This window comes from Bacillus rossius, chromosome 8 (assembly GCF_032445375.1).
Source record: "Bacillus rossius redtenbacheri isolate Brsri chromosome 8, Brsri_v3, whole genome shotgun sequence".
NCBI classification, from domain to species: Eukaryota; Metazoa; Arthropoda; class Insecta; order Phasmatodea; family Bacillidae; genus Bacillus; species Bacillus rossius.
In genome coordinates, this window is record NC_086336.1 from 57480028 (window position 1) to 57499811 (window position 19784).

At 41.9% G+C, this 19784-nt stretch overlaps 1 protein-coding gene and 1 non-coding gene across 2 annotated transcripts in view; both read left to right on the forward strand.

The window, feature by feature from the left end:
- LOC134535003 (probable oxidoreductase PXDNL) overlaps positions 1 to 19784 on the forward strand; it is a 145000-nt gene that overhangs the window by 80198 nt on the left and 45018 nt on the right. Inside the window, exons 2-3 of the mRNA XM_063373810.1 lie at positions 6433 to 6494; positions 11459 to 11552. Coding sequence (XP_063229880.1) covers positions 6433 to 6494; positions 11459 to 11552 — 156 coding nt within the window. The remainder of the gene's footprint in view (positions 1 to 6432; positions 6495 to 11458; positions 11553 to 19784) is intronic.
- Positions 12823 to 12906, forward strand: Trnal-uaa (transfer RNA leucine (anticodon UAA)). The gene has a single exon. It is a non-coding gene; the product is annotated as a tRNA-Leu (tRNA).

Here is a 19784-nt window from a genome sequence, read left to right on the forward strand (position 1 = left end):
TGCATGCAGGGGTTGGACAGTTCTGGGGCCGCAACAGCCACCCCTGGAGCACGCCAGCAGGGTGACCGCTCCGTGCAACGGGCGCTCCGTGGTCGGCGCGGGGTGCGGGGGAAAGCCGAGACGGAACCCGCTCCGCGACCCCCGGCTTTTTTGTGTTGTTTGTCGCCGAGCGTCATCTCCCCCCCTCCCCTTCCCCCTCCAGGTGTCGACACCCCCGGGGGTCGTCGCGCCCGGCGACATTTCGCCCGCCGCGACGCCAGCGCGCTCTCGGCGGGGCGGTTGTGCAACTAACTCCCCCCGGCGCTCTTAAGGCCCTGCCACACTCTTCAACTTTCGCTTACGACAAACTGGAATTAACATTTTTGTTGTAAATGTAACAGATATATTCGTTTGAAATTACAGCCGTTTCTAAATTTGTACATTTACACGTGAAAACTAATCTTTCACTACAAAAAAAAAGGGGCTCCAAATAACACTGGTTTCGGTTTATTACCCGGGCATTTATGCTGTGTGTTGTTGTTCCAGTACTTCCAATAGTTAAAGTTATTTGCAAACCGTTTCCTGAATATATTTTTAGTATTAACTGCGCACATGAATAAGAATGATACAACAAATTAAAGTCAAATGGTTAAATATCCGATTATCTTTTCCAAGATTTAAAAAAAAACTGCTTGAATGAAATATCAATTAAAATATTTAATTATGCGCTAATTTTCGTAAGAAATTCTCAGTATTATCTCCACAAACGTATTTAATATATGCATAAATACACATAGCTATGTACTGAACAAATTTACAATATATTTCAAGTAGTATTACAAACTATTTCTTGGAAATGGTTTTTAAAGGAATCTTTGTAAAAGTACAGAAGATATTTTCTTTTCACCTTCCAATGATTAGTGGCAAGTAAATTTTGAGTGTTATTACGTCACCGAAAACGTCACCAGCGTAGCCATGTTTGTTTGACAAGTTGGATGACTTGAGTTCCCATATAATATTTTGCATATAGAACGGGTTTTAAATATGTATGTTGGATCTTGTATGCAATTAATATCGTGCGTAGAGAAAACGGAAATTACATCCATTTCCGTTACAACGATTTTTTAAAATATCGAAGAACACATCTGCAAATAAAGAGGTTACAAATGTGAAAAAAAAAACCTTAATGTCAATATGACTAGTATACGTGAAACTGTAATTTGCGCGAATCGTCGCTAAGTGCGCTTGCAGAATGCACGTTATGCAACTCCACGCCACGCCTGTTGTGCAGGTTGCCGGGAGCCGCGTGTTGTAGGCGGCAGCGGTATTACAAAGCTCGTGTTCACCTTCCATCTCTCCGCTACTCGGTTTATGTCATCAAATTTTATTTTTTATGCTCAGGTGTTTTCCGGTTGATCGAAGAATGCTTCCCGCTTTGTTGGCGAAGCGTAATCGATTGCGCCCACGTCCTCAATCACGCCACTGACAATTCGAAGAATCCGCTTTCCATTTCTCGCTTGCAAGTTGCCTATCATGCGGCGGGAAAGATGACAATGTTTCTTACAAGGAGCATAGGAGTTATCAGAGATTTCCAGGTTAAACATATTTCCTTTTTTTCTGCAAGTTGCCACATACAATTCTAGCACTACCAACCAAACAGCATAAAAATGAAATAAATTTTTATTTCTTCCGATATATATCAGGATATAGGTCACATAACATGTTCTTGGGCGCAAGATCTAGACCCCAATAATAAATTCATACATGTTTATAATATATTGTGTTATTTTTACTTCAGTACTTAAGTGTCTTAATATTCATTAAAAAATAAGGATTATTATATCTTGGTTTTAGGTACTAATGTTAGTTAAAGTTAACCTATTTGTTTCATGATAACCGATGACCGTATTTGTGTACTACAGTCACGATAAATATTTACATAAATGCCTATCTAATACAAATTAGCTAATTTTAAAGTGGATGTTATAAATATCGTAAATCTATATACGTACAGTTAGTCTTTAACTAGCGCCTTTTAAGAATTAACTGTTACATAAAACCCATATAGTTAAAAAATAATCAGCATTAATGTTTATATTTAAACATAAAAGATTACTTAGGGCCCCCGATGACTTCACATTTGAAGCGTTACACATTATATTATCATTATGCATCCTATTTATAATTTTTAATTGGCTACATTAACAGACACGTGCAAAACCCAACGATGTTTGACGAACACGTTTTAAATAAACAAGTTCATGATGACAAGAAGGTACATTATTCGTTTATTTGCCCTTTTATTTAAAAAAAAATAAACAGCGTGACGTGACAGCAAAATATCGCGTTATTGTGAACGCGCGTTTTTACCGCGCAAAACCAAAAATAAAACGATTGTACATAAAATGTTTCTTCCTGTTACATACGCACCAAACATACGACAGCCATTGATGCTTGCAGGTTTTTATATATGATTGAGATACATTTGTTTACTTCAAATTTAACATTCAATTGTAAAAAAAAAATTACAGTGAGGGCAAACACATTTCCGAGATTTCACAGATAAATTTAGTAGAAAAATGTTAAAAAGACAATTATAATAAAAGAACTACCAAGGCACCAGTTTAACCATCTTTCGATAGCAAAATTCTGACATGCATGCGCCCGCGACGCGATGGAAATAGAAAATATTTCTAATTGGGAGTATTGGCGTCCGCACTTTCGTCGCGCTGACGTCATGGACGTGTCGAACGTGATTGGTTGGAAATATTCACGTCACCGTCTTAGCGCTGCTGTGATTCCAGCATTGCGCTGCTTGCAGGTGGTGGTCACGTCTGATCGTTTACGCGGTAGCTGAGTTAAGCAGTTTTGTTTTTCCCCTGCTCCATGTATGTTTGACGCCCAAAACATTTTGGCTGGAGTGTAGTATTTGCAATGTGTAAACAGTTTTTAAAAGACTGTATTTTATGGAAGTAACTTTTTAACGACGATGGTTTACTAACCAACCCCAAACGTGTTCAAACAACATTTCCGCAATGTTCTGGGCGTTACAACATGGAAATTGCGAGGTAAAAAAAAAGTGACTTTAATTTCGTCACAACATGCCGTCTCCTCACAGTTCATAACTCCATAGATGCATCCGTGTACTAGCATAATGGATCCCTTAGCTAAGGGACACGGCCATTTTTGCGTTGATTCCGAATTCTCAGAAGGGACGCCGATGCAAACCTACACGAGTCCACTAACTCGAGATTTTCAGGGATGCGACACTCCCATACACTGATGTCTACCTACATCAATTCATTAGTTTCGGAATCGTGTTTTATTTGGTTTGTATATGATATTAGTTCAGTTTTTTGACATACGATTTGTTTAAAACGTTATAAGTGTAAGCAATAACTCAAAAAGAGACAAATAAAAACATTAATAAAATAAAATATAAGGTTATTTAATACTCGTTCTAAGCTCATTCTTAGTATTTAAAATAATAACTTTTACAAAACTCTACGCCACTTGTTTTTTTTAGTTGGTTATTGTTATTTACGTTTTGCCGAATATTCGTAGATATCACTAGAAGTGGCTAGTGGACGTTAGTACCACCAATTTTCAACAGGTGGTGCCAGCAGTAAAAGTATTCGGATACCATCCATGCATTAGAAATGCGTCCTTCACATTTGCTAAGGGATGTAGGGATGCATGTACTATGAATGCGTCCCAGTGTACTCAGACACAGCTCATGTCTGCTCGTCGGACACAGCTCATGTCTGCCCGTCGGGAACAGCTCATGTCTGCCCGTCGGACACAGCTCATGTCTGCCCGTCGGACACAGCTCATGTCTGCTGGTCGGACACAGCTCATGTATGCCCGTCGGACACAGCTCATGTCTGCCCGTCGGGAACAGCTCATGTCAGCCCGTCGGACACAGCTCATGTCTGCTCGTCGGACACAGCTCATGTCTGCTCGTCGGACACAGCTCATGTCTGCCCGTCGGACACAGCTCATGTCTGCTGGTCGGACACAGCTCATGTATGCCCGTCGGACACAGCTCATGTCTGCCCGTCGGGAACAGCTCATGTCAGCCCGTCGGACACAGCTCATGTCTGCTGGTCGGACACAGCTCATGTATGCCCGTCGGACACAGCTCATGTCTGCCCGTCGGGAACAGCTCATGTCTGCTCGTCGGACACAGCTCATGTCTGCTCGTCGGACACAGCTCATGTCTGCTCGTCGGACACAGCTCATGTCTGCCCGTCGGGAACAGCTCATGTCTGCTCGTCGGACACAGCGCATGTCTGCTCGTCGGACACAGCTCATGTCTGCTCGTCGGACACAGCTCATGTCTGCTCGTCGGACACAGCTCATGTCTGCCCGTCGGACACAGCTCATGTCTGCTGGTCGGACACAGCGCATGTCTGCTCGTCGGACACAGCTCATGTCTGCTCGTCGGACACAGCTCATGTCTGCCCGTCGGGAACAGCTCATGTCTGCTCGTCGGACACAGCGCATGTCTGCTCGTCGGACACAGCTCATGTCTGCTCGTCGGACACAGCTCATGTCTGCCCGTCGGACACAGCTCATGTCTGCTGGTCGGACACAGCTCATGTCTGCTCGTCGGACACAGCTCATGTCTGCTCGTCGGACACAGCGCATGTCTGCTCGTCGGACACAGCTCATGTCTGCTCGTCGGACACAGCTCATGTCTGCTCGTCGGACACAGCTCATGTCTGCTCGTCGGACACAGCTCATGTCTGCCCGTCGGACACAGCTCATGTCTGCTGGTCGGACACAGCGCATGTCTGCTCGTCGGACACAGCTCATGTCTGCTCGTCGGACACAGCTCATGTCTGCTCGTCGGACACAGCTCATGTCTGCCCGTCGGACACAGCTCATGTTTGCTGGTCGGACACAGCTCATGTATGCCCGTCGGACACAGCTCATGTCTGCCCGTCGGGAACAGCTCATGTCAGCCCGTCGGACACAGCTCATGTCTGCTGGTCGGACACAGCTCATGTATGCCCGTCGGACACAGCTCATGTCTGCCCGTCGGGAACAGCTCATGTCTGTTCGTCGGACACAGCTCATGTCTGCTCGTCGGACACAGCTCATGTCTGCTCGTCGGACACAGCTCATGTCTGCCCGTCGGGAACAGCTCATGTCTGCTCGTCGGACACAGCGCATGTCTGCTCGTCGGACACAGCTCATGTCTGCTCGTCGGACACAGCTCATGTCTGCTCGTCGGACACAGCTCATGTCTGCCCGTCGGACACAGCTCATGTCTGCTGGTCGGACACAGCGCATGTCTGCTCGTCGGACACAGCTCATGTCTGCCCGTCGGGAACAGCTCATGTCTGCTCGTCGGACACAGCGCATGTCTGCTCGTCGGACACAGCTCATGTCTGCTCGTCGGACACAGCTCATGTCTGCTCGTCGGACACAGCTCATGTCTGCCCGTCGGACACAGCTCATGTCTGCTGGTCGGACACAGCTCATGTCTGCTCGTCGGACACAGCTCATGTCTGCTCGTCGGATACAGCTCATGTCTGCTCGTCGGACACAGCTCATGTCTGCCCGTCGGGAACAGCTCATGTCTGCTCGTCGGACACAGCGCATGTCTGCTCGTCGGACACAGCTCATGTCTGCTCGTCGGACACAGCTCATGTCTGCTCGTCGGACACAGCTCATGTCTGCCCGTCGGACACAGCTCATGTCTGCTGGTCGGACACAGCTCATGTATGCCCGTCGGACACAGCTCATGTCTGCCCGTCGGGAACAGCTCATGTCAGCCCGTCGGACACAGCTCATGTCTGCTCGTCGGACACAGCTCATGTCTGCTCGTCGGACACAGCGCATGTCTGCTCGTCGGACACAGCGCATGTCTGCTCGTCGGACACAGCTCATGTCTGCTCGTCGGACACAGCGCATGTCTGCTCGTCGGACACAGCGCATGTCTGCTCGTCGGACACAGCGCATGTCTGCTCGTCGGACACAGCGCATGTCTGCTCGTCGGACACAGCGCATGTCTGCTCGTCGTCACAGCTCATGTCTGCTCGTCGGACACAGCGCATATCTGCTCGTCGGACACAGCGCATGTCTGCTCGTCGGACACAGCGCATGTCTGCTCGTCGGACACAGCTCATGTCTGCTCGTCGGACACAGCTCATGTCTGCCCGTCGGGAACAGCTCATGTCTGCTCGTCGGACACAGCGCATGTCTGCTCGTCGGACACAGCGCATGTCTGCTCGTCGGACACAGCGCATGTCTGCTCGTCGGACACAGCGCATGTCTGCTCGTCGGACACAGCTCATGTCTGCTCGTCGGACACAGCTCATGTCTGCTCGTCGGACACAGCGCATGTCTGCTCGTCGGACACAGCTCATGTCTGCTCGTCGGACACAGCTCATGTCTGCTCGACGCGGTCCTGTCCCTGACGAGCTGTGTGGTCTCTGTTCGCAGCGCCGTCGCTGCTGTGCTGCTGCTGTCTGCTCTGGGCTCCGCCCCCGTCTACAACGTCACAGGTGAGAGCCCGCCTTTAATTAGAACACTCTCGAAACACCTGCTTAATTCTCGGTACCACACGCCGAGATGGTTATGTCATTTTCCTTGTAATTGTAACTAATTAAAGAGTTTTTTTTTTGCTGTAAAATTACTCTTGATGTCTCTCTTGCATATGTTGTTGAGCCACAAATGATGTCACCTGGTATTTAATAAATGTTATCGAGCTGTAAAAATTCACATAAGTGATTATAATTCTGAACTCTCGCGTGACGTTTTACTGTTGATAGGAAAGGCTCACAAGTAATAGCAGTGACCCAAAAAAAAACCTAACTCGGCGTGTGAGACAGAACCTTAATTTCAGAATGTTCTTTTCTGAATAAAAATTTTCTGGCTAATTTATGTCACCATGGCTTCCAAAACCTTTTTTTTATTATAGCTACTTTTCTTCTCACTTCATCTGCTTTTCCCGCAAAGCCGCCGAGCAGTTAAAAGGACGTACCACATGTTCGGCACTTAATTCGAACATATCCTGTTCAGAGTATTTGATTTAAAACTGAAAATTGTGACCAAAAATTTTGAAGTCCACCGGTACAAGGCGAGCAATTACGTTAATACACAATAATAATAACAATGATGATGATGGGTTGGTAGACCCGGAGGCTGGTTCTAATCCCAGGCTATAGACATCGCCAGCTCGGCGGCGAAGGGGCAACAAAACATCCATTAATTAGCGTTAAACTTCATTATAACCAAAAAATTGTTTTGCTCTGCAGATAGGAAAGGAGGTTGAGGAGGGGTTGTTCTCATGCTGACTTCAAGTGTTAAAATAGCACACAACACCTGCCTTTCTTCTCGCCTCCACGCCACACACTTGGACACGTCTGAAGGAGACGCGAGTTGCTTGTTCGAGCGCCGCCGGTTACGCAACGCGTCTGGCGGGTTCGTTGTGTTGCCGCCAGGGGCGCTGGCGAGTTGGTGGGGACCGCAGTATATCCGTTCTTTTTCTAACTACGCTTCGACAGCAGATTATTCTTTCTTCCGCTAAGCATTTCGCAATGAAGTCTCACGTTGTTAGATGAGAAGCAAACGTAAAATTTGGTATTGTGTGCGTGTGTTCGGTTGATAGAATATAAACGGTAGAGACAAAAATAAAAGTAGGTCTTTCTTTAGATTTACGGTGGGTAGCTATGAAGTCGGGAGAAATTGTGAATTTGTTGGAAAGTCATTTGATGATCACAACCGAAAAGCAGGGGCGTACGGAGAGATGAAGGGATAAACACCCCATCCCCTCGGCACCGACACATCTCACCCCCCCCCCCCCCCCCCCCCCCACGTAATGAAATTCAGCGTACGCTTCTGCCAAAAAGAGAGATATTTTAAACAATCGAACTCGACCTTCCTTGCTTATGTTTTGAAAGCATTCACTGTTGTCTTTCAAACTCCCCTCAATACTTAAAGCAGTCATTCCAACCGTCTGGCTCGACTTGTTTACGACACGAATCTGGGGTAAAGTGACGTAACGCCACGTGATGCGAACCTGTCAGTTGTAAAATACGTCAGTCAAACTTTCGGGCCCGCTATTTTTTTTTTCAGTGCACAGCTTGAGCGCAGCCTATCTCACCATGCAACCTCCGCGGTACCAACTGTGTTTGGCATCACTTTCTCTTTTCCCTTTGTTGTCCCACCGCGTCTTCGGCCAGAAGGACGTTTTCTCCTCGGACAACATGTCCGCGTGACCCCAGAATTTCGCTTTCCTTGACGCAGATAACACCGCGTCACCTCGCTCCGCAAGCCACCAGTAGCATAGAGTATTACCGCGAAGTTGAGGTTATGTCTTCTACCTCATTAACCTTACGGGTAAGGCTGGATTCACAACGATCCGTTTCATCCATCCATCATTATCTGAGACACAAAATTAATAAATAATGAATAACATTTAATACATTTATTGGCTATTTAAATTTTTTTTAACTCGCTTCCTTTCTTGCATTTGTTGTTCTGTCACAGATATTTTCAACAGATACTCACTTAGAGTAATATCATGGGTGTCAAAAAGTCGTGCATGTGATTATAATTACGAATACTTAAGAGACATTTTACATACTTTATATACACATATACATATATACACAATAAGTGTAAATAGGTTGAAATTTTTGTGGCAGAACAACAAATGCAAGGAGGTATCAAGTTAAAATGCAAGGGAAAAACAAGGGAAGTCTTGAACACACATTATCTTCAGAAGACATCCTCTTCATGGATTAATATATCATATATATAATGTATGTTTATACTAGAAGAAGTTGCTGAAATTTTTGGACATATTTTGTATATTTGGTGAACCCTCAAATCTCCAGCCAGGCAATGTGCGTGAGTTTGCGAATCGTATGTTTGAAGAAATCTGTTCAATGTGAAGTGGTCTGAGCATAGTTCACGGGAAACCTCGGCCATAGTCAATCTCAAGGAAGCGTGTAAGGAGCAAATCAAGACGTACAAAATACGCTTATGTCGGGAAGGGGGGATGGAAATTGCAATCGATGGACAGAATGTTTACAGTTCGTGCAACTGATTAGAAATAGATGATGATATTAAACATACAACCATGTTCGGTCACGATGGTAAAAGTTGGTTTGACGTCGTATTCTCTCCCACTACCCAGTCAGCGTCGGGTAAACCCAGGTCAGGGGTCTGCAGTCCGCGGATCGCGAGCCACAGGTGGCTCTTTTCATAAGATTTAACGGCTCTGCAACTCACATCGCTGTCACAGCACAAAAAAAATGGTTGTCTGTAAAGTCGGTTTACGGTCGATAGTTTAACGTGACAACGTCATATCAAAACATTGATGAAATGATTGCATACTTTTATAAATAAAATTTAATCATTTTTATTTTAATAATAAAAGAATAAATACTTGAAATTATACTAGTAATCAGATTTTTAAAATGCAAGAATAATTAACCCTTATTCCCGAAATTGTTTTTGTAATAAGCAATGATAACCACATTAACTTTTCACTTCACTTTATAAACAGTCGACGAAACAGTTCACGTGTAGATGACTTGTAATTAATTTTAAAAACAGGCGTTTAGCCATAAAGTTTAAATATAATAATGAACACGTTTTCATATAAATGAACTGTAATCAAATATCTATCATCAATTATACGAATCACCATAATTTTTTAGTCAATTGTAACATAACCTATTATTACTGCACTCGCCGACAGCGTAACGGAACAATAAGCGTAACGGGACACAGCGTAACAGAACAATGAGCGTAACGGGACACCGCGTAAAGGAAAATTGTGCGTAACGGGACACTTTTGTGCGTGCAGCCGGCGTTAAACGATTCACGTCAAAAAAATTGCCGAACAAAATGAAACGGCCCAATCACAGCGCATGTCCTCAACCTGCGCTCGCATCCACTATAGCACTCGCCCAGCTGATTTTATAATTTAGGTTTTCATGTTTGATCAGCAGAGCTCTACCAACGGCTACCATATTTTTTTTACATTTACGTGTTTTTTTCCTAAGCAGCCTTTATTATTTTTTTTAGACTTCAAGTTGCGTTTGTGAGTAAAATATTTAGATTTCATCTAGTTTTATTTATCGTCATGAAATTTTATGCAGATACAGAGAAAAATACATGTTGCTACTCTCTATAAAATTGGAGAATCTGTTTACTTTATATTTTTTGGCTTGTCTCACTCGGAAGTCTGCTGACTCCTGGGCTGGGTGCGAACGGCTGAACGCCGAGTTCAAAATTTATTTTAGTGATTATTCGGACTCTACCCAACAAACCTGGATAATGTAAGGTCAACCCGGGTAGACGTAGGTTTACTTCTTCTTCTTCTTCTAGAGTTACCCGCGACTTGTGCATGTAACACGTGTGTGTGTGTACACTTGGAGAGGGGTGGAGGGGGGGGGGGGAGGTCGGCTGCATGGCCCCCACATACGATTACGGGCCCTGGACCCAGAATTGGATACGGCCCCCAAACCCCGCCAACCCAATATTACAGTCACGTGCTACATTATGATTGCATGGTTATTTCAAACCTACACTCTTTTTTAGAATGTTATTTAACCTGAAAATACAGGGTTTAATTATTATGGTTACTATTTTATAAGTCCAACCTAAGCGTTATTTATAAAAAAATATTTTTACTTTAAAATGACCACAGCGAGTATGCATATTTATTTCACACACCGAGATAAAAATGATAATATTTACAGAAAAATAAAATTAGGATCTATGCAAATCATGGACTACTTAACTTTAATAACAGTTTTTCAGAGCTTTTTTTCGGCCTTAAATCATCAATTACAACGGAAAAAGTCAAGATTCGTGGCAAATTCATTCTCAATTGCTAAATTGCTCAATTGTAATAGTTAAACACTAAAATATAAACGGTACTGGACCCGGGCTCAGGGGTCCAGCCAGCCCCACCCTTGTGGGGGGCCATGCTTGTAGAGTTAGTTACCCGCGACGTGTAGAGGGTGTAGAGGGCGAGAAGGGGGATGGGGGGAGAGGTCGGCTGACAAGTGTGGCGGGTCCCGGGCGGTGCTCGACGAGAAGCCTGAGATGTCCATCAAGTTCTGTCCCTGCCCGAACACGCCCGAATATTCACCTTCGGCCAACCTCGGGATTTGTTTTATTTTTGCGCAGGAAAAATGAATTCAAATACTAAAAGTGGTCGGTTAGGTTAGCTACATTAAAACACTATGGACGGTTAGTTAGGTTAGTATAGCTACATTAAAATAAACAGAGGAATATAAATATATACGTATATATAAATAAACCCGAGGTTGGCCGAAGGTGAATATTCTGGCGTGTTCGGGCAGGGACAGAACTTGATGTACATCTTAGGCTTCCCGTGCTCGACAGCTGCTGACGGCGGGCCGCGCGTGTGTGTACACGTGCAGAGGGTGGAGAAGGGGAGGGGGGAGAGGTCGGGCGGTGCTCGACAGCTGCTGTGTGTTCGCAGAGTACGTGAGCTCCGCCGTGGCCGACGCGGACCTGAGGGGGAGGGCGGCGGTCGCCCTGGACGCGGAGCGGCGCGCCCAGGACCCGGACAACAGGTGAGTCCGGCCGGACCCCGCTCTTCGCCCGGGCGCAGGGTGTCCACAGTTAGTACTTTCCTACTAGATCTAGTACTTCCATAACTTTTTTAGTGGTCTAGTACATTTACGCTCGGATCTAGTATTTTTTTTCCCCTTTAATATAATAATGTTCCAGTAACTCCAATATGTTTTATTATTAAACGTAAACGTAATTATTTTTAAAAACTATGGAAAGTATGTGTGTGTGGTGTGATATTTAAGTTAGAACATTGCAATTTTATTATAAATTCCTAAACTGTTAAAACCATAACAAATTATAATTTAGTACTTTTTTTTTTTTTCAAATCTAGTACTTTTTTCTCGCCTAAGTTGGTACGAAATATTTTTTTCCTCGTAGACACCCTGCCCGGGCGCGCGGTAGTGAACACAACAACAGCCTGTCGCGCGCGCCGGATCCGACCGCCATGTTTTCCAGCCTGCTGACTCGCAACGGCGCACAGGACGGTCCGTGCGCGCACGAGGGGAATTAATATAATTATTTATTTCCGTTAACGGACGCATGTTGCAACAACCAATGAGAGTAGAGTAGGGAAGCCATTTTGGCGGGACTAGAGAACTGTTTATATTTATCAATAATATTGTGACAAGAAACTTTCGAGATTTTAAAGTGCTCATGTGCAATTCATGTTTTAAAATTCAATTAGTGACTGTACTTACGTGAAACGGAATGTAGTTGTGAGTTACTTGCATTTGATTAAAGAGAAGTAGGCTGGTGCAGGCCCGGGCCTACCCATCATTTTGAAAATTGAAAATTGAAAATAAGACTTTTCTATAAAATTACACATTTCGTATTAAACGTTATGTCTATTTTTAAAACTAAAGTAAAAAAAATATATTATTTTCATTACAAAATGTAATCGTCTGCCTAACTGAGAAGGGCAGTTTGAAATAAAATGAAAATATACATTCGACTGCCGATTTGTAACATACAACTTACAAGATGTGTTATAATATTCAACTTATATTAACACAAGTTTAACCCTAACAATTAATTTTTGACCTTTATAGGTATTAAAGTGTATTTTGTTTACAGGGAACGATGCGTTAATAATAATTCTTATGATATATTATACATATTGGACTTCAGAGAGAATTATATTACCCGCAGAAAGTCACAAAACTGGGTCCACAAACCCCCCCGACCATACCCGTCAGGCGGCTCCGACCTGCTGTACTCCACAGCGCAACTCGGTGAATGCCATTGAGTTTCCTCAGTCACTAAGCGTGTGTCAGGTTGGCCGAGCGGTCTATGGCGCCAGACTTAAGCTCTGGTTCCCGCAGGGGAGCGTGGGTTCGAACCCCACACCTGGCAACCTTTTAGAGTTCCTCTCAACTTCGTGCATTCTGTTCAGTGACACAGTGTTGATAAAGGGCTGTTCCCACTAAAAAAATTAATTTTTTATTGGAATAGACTTGAATACATTTATTTCGCTGTGCGTACGCCCCTGCGGTACCCAAAAATTGATCCTGGAGCCGCCCCTGGGTTGGCGTGGCAAATCTTCAAACTATCGCAAGCTCTGTCGATGTGGTCATCAGGATAGTCACTCGCCCCGAATGTCGAGAACCTGGAACTGTCTTGCAGTCGCGTCGCGCCGGGCTCGCAATAGCGCGACAGCGCGACGCGTCGGACGCGATGCGACAGCAAAATTTCGCGTTTTTTTCTAGAGAGGCGGTTCCCACCAACGCAACTAACAAAAAACAAACTACTAAATATAACATTTTTCTTATCACTTACATACGTAACGAATTTCACGACAGCCATCGACACTCGCAGGATTTTTTTTTTTGGACACGTATGATTGAAACACGTTTAATTCAAATTTAACATTCATTCGGAAAATTCCGCTGTGCGTGAACACATTTGGAAGATTTCACAAAAAATAAATACTTGAGTTAAAAAAAAACACTTTATTTTATATTAATTATAATAGCATTACTAAAGTACCAGTTTATTCATCTTTCGAGAAAAATAAAACTGACTTTAATTTACGGTAACTTCGCTCCCGCGACGCGACAGAAATATAAAGTATTTAAATTTGAGAAGTCTGCGGGATCCGCCAGTGACGCCACGCTGACGTCACGGGTGTATCGAACGAGAATGTCAGGGGCACATATTTCCAGATTGTCTGTGTGTTGAGACACCGCCTCCTCGCCTGAGTTGCGTGATTGCAGCACCAATCACAGCGACGTTGTGCGGAAGCAAACACGTCCTGAACGGCCCGGACAAACAAGGCCAATGGCTTCTCTTGCGGACATCTGACGATTGCAAATGTAGAGACCACACAGAAAAAAATCTGTGCTTATACAAAAGATTCTTTTGGAAACCAGTTGCCAAGAAATAGTTTGTAATACTACAATAAATATATTTTAGCATGGCACAACACATGGATGTTATTTTTTTCTGTGCCTACATGAAATACGTTTTTCGTGATAATACCTACGAATTGGCTCATAATTTTTTTTTTCAAATCTAAACAGATATAATAGAAATATCAATAATTTGACTTTATTTTTTATTATGCTTGTCAATGTGTGCAGTTAATACCGGAAAGCTATCCAGGGAGCGGTTTACAAATTACTTTAACTGTTGGTGGTACTGTGATCACACGAAGCATAAAAGGTCCGGGTAGGAATCGGAACTCAGTCTTACTGAAAAGACCATTTCGAAAGTGACAAGAGTTGTTTTCGTGTGAATACACAAATATCTGTGATTCCACGTGGAATATTTACATGTACAAGAATGTACAGCGCACGTGCATTGTTGCGGTGCGGTGACAATCCTGGTTTGCTTCGCTGAACAAATGCACTTGAATATTTATCTTCCATTTACAAAATAAATGTACAGCACACGTGCATTGTTGCGGTGCGGTGACAATCCTGGTTTGCTTCGCTGAACAAATGCACTTGAATATTTATCTTCCATTTACAAAATAAATGTACAGCACACGTGCATTGTTTCGGTGCGGTGACAATCCTGGTTTGCTTCGCTGAACAAATGCACGTGAATATTTCCTTTCCATTTACAAAAAAAAAAAAAATGTACAGCACACGTGCATTGTTTCGGTGCGGTGACAATCCTGGTTTGCTTCGCTGAACAAATGCACGTGAATATTTCCTTTCCATTTACAAAAAAAAAAAAAATGTACAGCACACGTGCATTGTTTCGGTGCGGTGACAATCCTGGTTTGCTTCGCTGAACAAATGCACGTGAATATTTCCTTTCCATTTACAAAAAAAAAAAAAGTACAGCACACGTGCATTGTTTCGGTGCGGTGACAATCCTGGTTTGCTTCGCTGAACAAATGCACGTGAATATTTCCTTTCCATTTACAAAAAAAAAAAAAAAAAAGTACAGCACACGTGCATTTCGCGGTGCGGTTACAATCCTGGATGCTTCGCTGAACAAATGCACGTGAATATTTCTCTTCCATTTACAAAAAAATGTACAGCGCACATGTATTGTTGCGGTGCCGTGACAATCGCCCCCGCGGCGACCCCAGCGTCCTCGCCGCCACACGGAGGAATGCGCGCCTCTTCGCAGCGGGGGTTCCCGGGGTCCCTGGGACTTCGCCCGCCCCTGCCGCCCGGTGAAAGGCAGTCGGGAAGCCGCGCTCCCAAGGCCCGCAGGCGGTCTGGAGCAGGCGAGGGTCGGATGCCAAACAAATCGCCGACCTTCGGAAGGGCGTTTCTCGCGTGGCGCGCATCGAGCGGTCGCGAATCCTTGCCGGGCGGATGCCGTTAAACCTCTCCTTACAGCTCAGATTACTGCTTTCACTTAGTTCTTTGAAGCAATACATTAAAGGCGACGCTCACGCAACAATAATTAAATAAGCCAATCTCTCTCTCTCTCTCTCTCTCACTCACGCCATCTCTTAAGAGAGATTCTCGGAATTTCCGCTGCAAGGCTAAAAGCGTCATCTTTTTATTTTATTTTTTTCAATTACACGTTTTCTTTTCCGCTGCAATCTGTCGAATCTTAAGGGCACCGCCTAGTCAAGGGTGCGTTTGTGTTGGTGCGCGGCGGAGTTATACGTGCGACGCTCGTTGGTGCTTCTAGCGCGGTGTCGACTGTAAGTGCAATTCTGTGGATTGGCGCGCAGTCTTCTCATCGTGCATAGGGCAACTGTGTCATTTGAACGATAACCATGACATATAGGGTGGATGTATGCGGATAAAGGTGTAATGTGAGTTCCTTGAGTTCTTTCAAGAATCTGTACAGGATGTTTCCGGCCTAAAAATTTTCTCTGAAATCATACGTTTCAGCCATTTTCACTCTTCTTAAAATACAGTTAAAAAAACTAAATACGGAAACATTACTACTCATACTGCATCAGCGTATTCTTAAATGCTATTCGTAAAAAGACTCGGCTCGGATATCTTGAGCAGTTTTCAAATCACATGGGTTCTTCTAACGTTCTGTACACCGCAAGTGTGCCCAGGTACCACTATATATATTATTTTTTTTGCTAATTATAAATTTTATCCTGTTTAAATTTTGTCTCGCTCGAGAATCAAATCTAAGCTCTCTTCTTCAACAATTCGATCTCCTGTCGTCTGGATCACAAACACAGGAAAATTTTAATGCCCTAGTGTTATTTTCTTCTAAATTTAAAAAAAAATGCATAATCGGGCGCAGTATTTTTAAACCGTCTACAAACATTATAGAGGAACAAGCTTACTAGGTTTTTGACTACCCTTATTATATGGGTGTTCCATAACTCAACGTAAAGCCGAAAACAGTGATAGGCCTATTAATTATTATTTTGAATCGAAAAACCAAAATTCTAAAAGCCTCGTAGTTTTTGAGTTTTAAGCGTTTTTTAAAAGTTTTTACTTCCCCACCCTGCACCGAATCAATAGATACAGTGACTAAAAAATTTTGCTACAGAATTATAAATAACCATACTACTAATAACTAGGTATTCAAAATAAAAACCAACAAGATATTCTTTTGGAAAACAAAATTTGCACTATTTATGCTGTAACAATATTTTACCGGGTAACTTTGACTATTCACACTGTAAAAAAATTACTTCGCTAACTTAGCAAGTTATTTACTTTAGTTAGCCATCTTCTCGAATAACTTGCTGAATTAACAAAGTGATTTTTAGGTATGATTTCGAAGAAACACTACCGATTGTAGCCGTTACCATGGTGCGACTTCCGGAAATTTTTTATATAGTTTTTCATTTCATAGTCCGTTGCCGTAATTTTGGGAAAAAAAATCTTCTAATCTGATACATAAAATAATAATCATGAAAAATCTGTTTTTCGAAAAATAGATATAATAATTCGTTATAACTTCCATAATATAATGAATATCACATCCTTTCAAAAGTATTTCGACTCGTGAGGGTAATATGTATCAAAATCTTTTGTCTAAAAACATTTTTAAACGACTAACCATGATTGCTAGAGGTGGAAAAAACAAGGATAGGAGGACAAAAAAAATCATAACTTCCTTAGTAAGCACACTAGCATATCCGTTCAGATTATTTGTAAATGGCGTAATTTTTATCTAAAAAATTTGTCTAAAACAATTTTTTATACATGAACCATTGCAGAAACAGGATTAAAAGAAAATTCATAAATTTCTTACCATGTATATTTAATTTATTGTAAAACCATACATTTTTATTTACAAATTTCGTCTGAAATAAATTTTTATACGACCAACTATTATTGCAAAGGGTGGAAAATAACAGGGGTTGAAGGCCAAAAAAAATTAACTCCCTTATTAATTACACCTTTAAATCCGTTCGAATTGTTTGTAAACCTTATAAATACTATCTAAAACTTTTGTCTGAAACAATTTTTGATACAACTAACAATTGCTGCAAAAGGTGGATAAAGAGGGGTTAAAATACAAAAATAAATTCATAACTACCTTAGTAATCCCACCACCAAATCCGTTCAGATTGTTTGTAAATTTTATAATTTTTATCTAAAACTTTGAAATAAAAAATATTTCGATCAGATGAGCCATTGCTGCAGGAGGTTGGAAAAAACAGGAGTGGAAATAAAATAAATTCATAATTATCCTAACATATACACTATCAAAATTCGTTCTAATGTATTGCAAAACCATGAATTATTATCCACAACCTTCGTCTGAAATAATTTTTATAGGACCTACCATTATTACAAGGGATGGGATAAACCAGGGTTGAATGCCAAATAAAAATGCATAACCCCGTAAGTAGGCACATTATTAAATCCGATCAAATTGTTTGCAAATCTGCAAATATTACCTAAAACATTTGTCTGAAACAATTTATGATACAACCAACCACTGCAAAGGGTGGGTAGAAATGGGTAAAAATACGAAAATAAATCCATAACGTCCTTAGTAAGCACACCATCAAATCTGTTCAAATGATTTGTTGTAAATCTTATAATTTTTATCTAAAACTTTTGTAGGAAACAATTTTTGATAATACAAACAAATATTGAAAGGGATTAAAAAAATATCGGGTTGGAATAAGAAAAAAAATAAAACTTTACATTTCCATGTACGCTATCGAATTCATTCATAATTTTGTTTAACCTTCTAAATGTTGTCTCAAACTTTTGTTAAAATAAATTTTTATCTAACCAACCATTACTGCAAAGGGTAGAAATAATGTTTGAAAGTATACTATAAAATCTGTTACAATGTATTGTATAAATCCTAAACTTTATCTAAATCTAACCAAACAACTTTTGATGAAACGAATTATTACTGTAAAAACACGGTTTACATATATATTCTAAACTTTCTAAGTATCAAATCCGTTAGAATTTATTTTAAACAAATTTATCATTATCTTAAACCTTGGTGTAAAGCAAATGTTTATACGACCACGTTATATGTGCAAGGGATAAAAATATGTTTTTGAAGGTCAAAACAAATTTAATAATTATCTTATTTGGCATAATGCGTAATTCGTTCTAAGCTATTAATTGCTGGATGCATTAATTTAAAAACATTCATAATATTTTCGCTGCATGAAAAATGAGAAAATGTTTAATCGATCACAATATTTAATAGGTACTTCGGATTCTAACTACTTCTGTAAACTTTGCCGAAATGGATTTTTACGGTCAATTTTAACCGATTAAAATATTGTTCCGCATTAAGTCTTCCAAATAATATTTCCCTTAAAAGTTTAGAGTGTTTGATATTATTTTGAATTGTTGATTACGTAGCAAAAATTGATGCCGCACTATCAAATAATTTTTTGGTGGAAAATTAAAAAACTTAAAAAAAAAAAAAGCTTATAACTTGAAAACCATGAAATTTTTATATAGCAGAGCAGTAGTTAACTGACCGATAAATTGTTCTTGACTTGACTTTGAGATATGGGACACTCTGTATAGTGCAGGGAAAATGTCTGACGAGTCGGGCTCCACTGTATAGTGCAGGGCAAATGTCTTAACGAGCCGGGCTCCGTAGTTCAGTGGGAAAGCGTCGCTCGGACAGACTGGCAGTGCTAGATATCAGTCAGGCCCTTAAGGAACCAAACAGTGTCGACTTGACACGGTCCGGTTACACACCAACTGTTCTGAAAACATCAGTCATCACAACTACGCTGGTGCAGTTCGCTAAGCACCACGTGATAAACATGTTTATAACGGGTACGGCACACGAAGGGAAAACGCCGCGCCCAAGGCCAAAGAAACCACCTCACTTCCATAGAGCACGTGCGAGCGCGCGCGGAACCCGGAAACATACAAATCTATTCTGAGCAAACGGCCAGATCCAACTGCGATCAGGAAACGTCCATATGATATGTGGTTCTTAATGCACATTTCATACGCTTGCACCAGCCACCAAGTTCCATTAGGGAAGATCGATGACGAAAATTGTACTAAATCATCTGCCAAACCATAAAAAAATCACTTTACGATATATTGGTTTTTGCTGCTGTATTTTTTAATGAAGTAATAAAAACTTAACTACGCTTTGCTGGTCGCAAACGTGGATTATTGTATCATAAAAAGAAAGATAGATAGTTTGATGTGGTTTTATATAGGATAGTTCAAGTTCAGAATTTTAAAATGTTTTAGCATCAGACAAGCGTAATTTCATACATTCAATAAAAATACAGAATGTCCTTGAAATGAGTGGAAACCTATTATTGGTGGATGCTGAGGGTAGCAGGGGCCTGATTGGTAATGTCTTAAAAAAAGTGAGCCAGTATTTCAGTA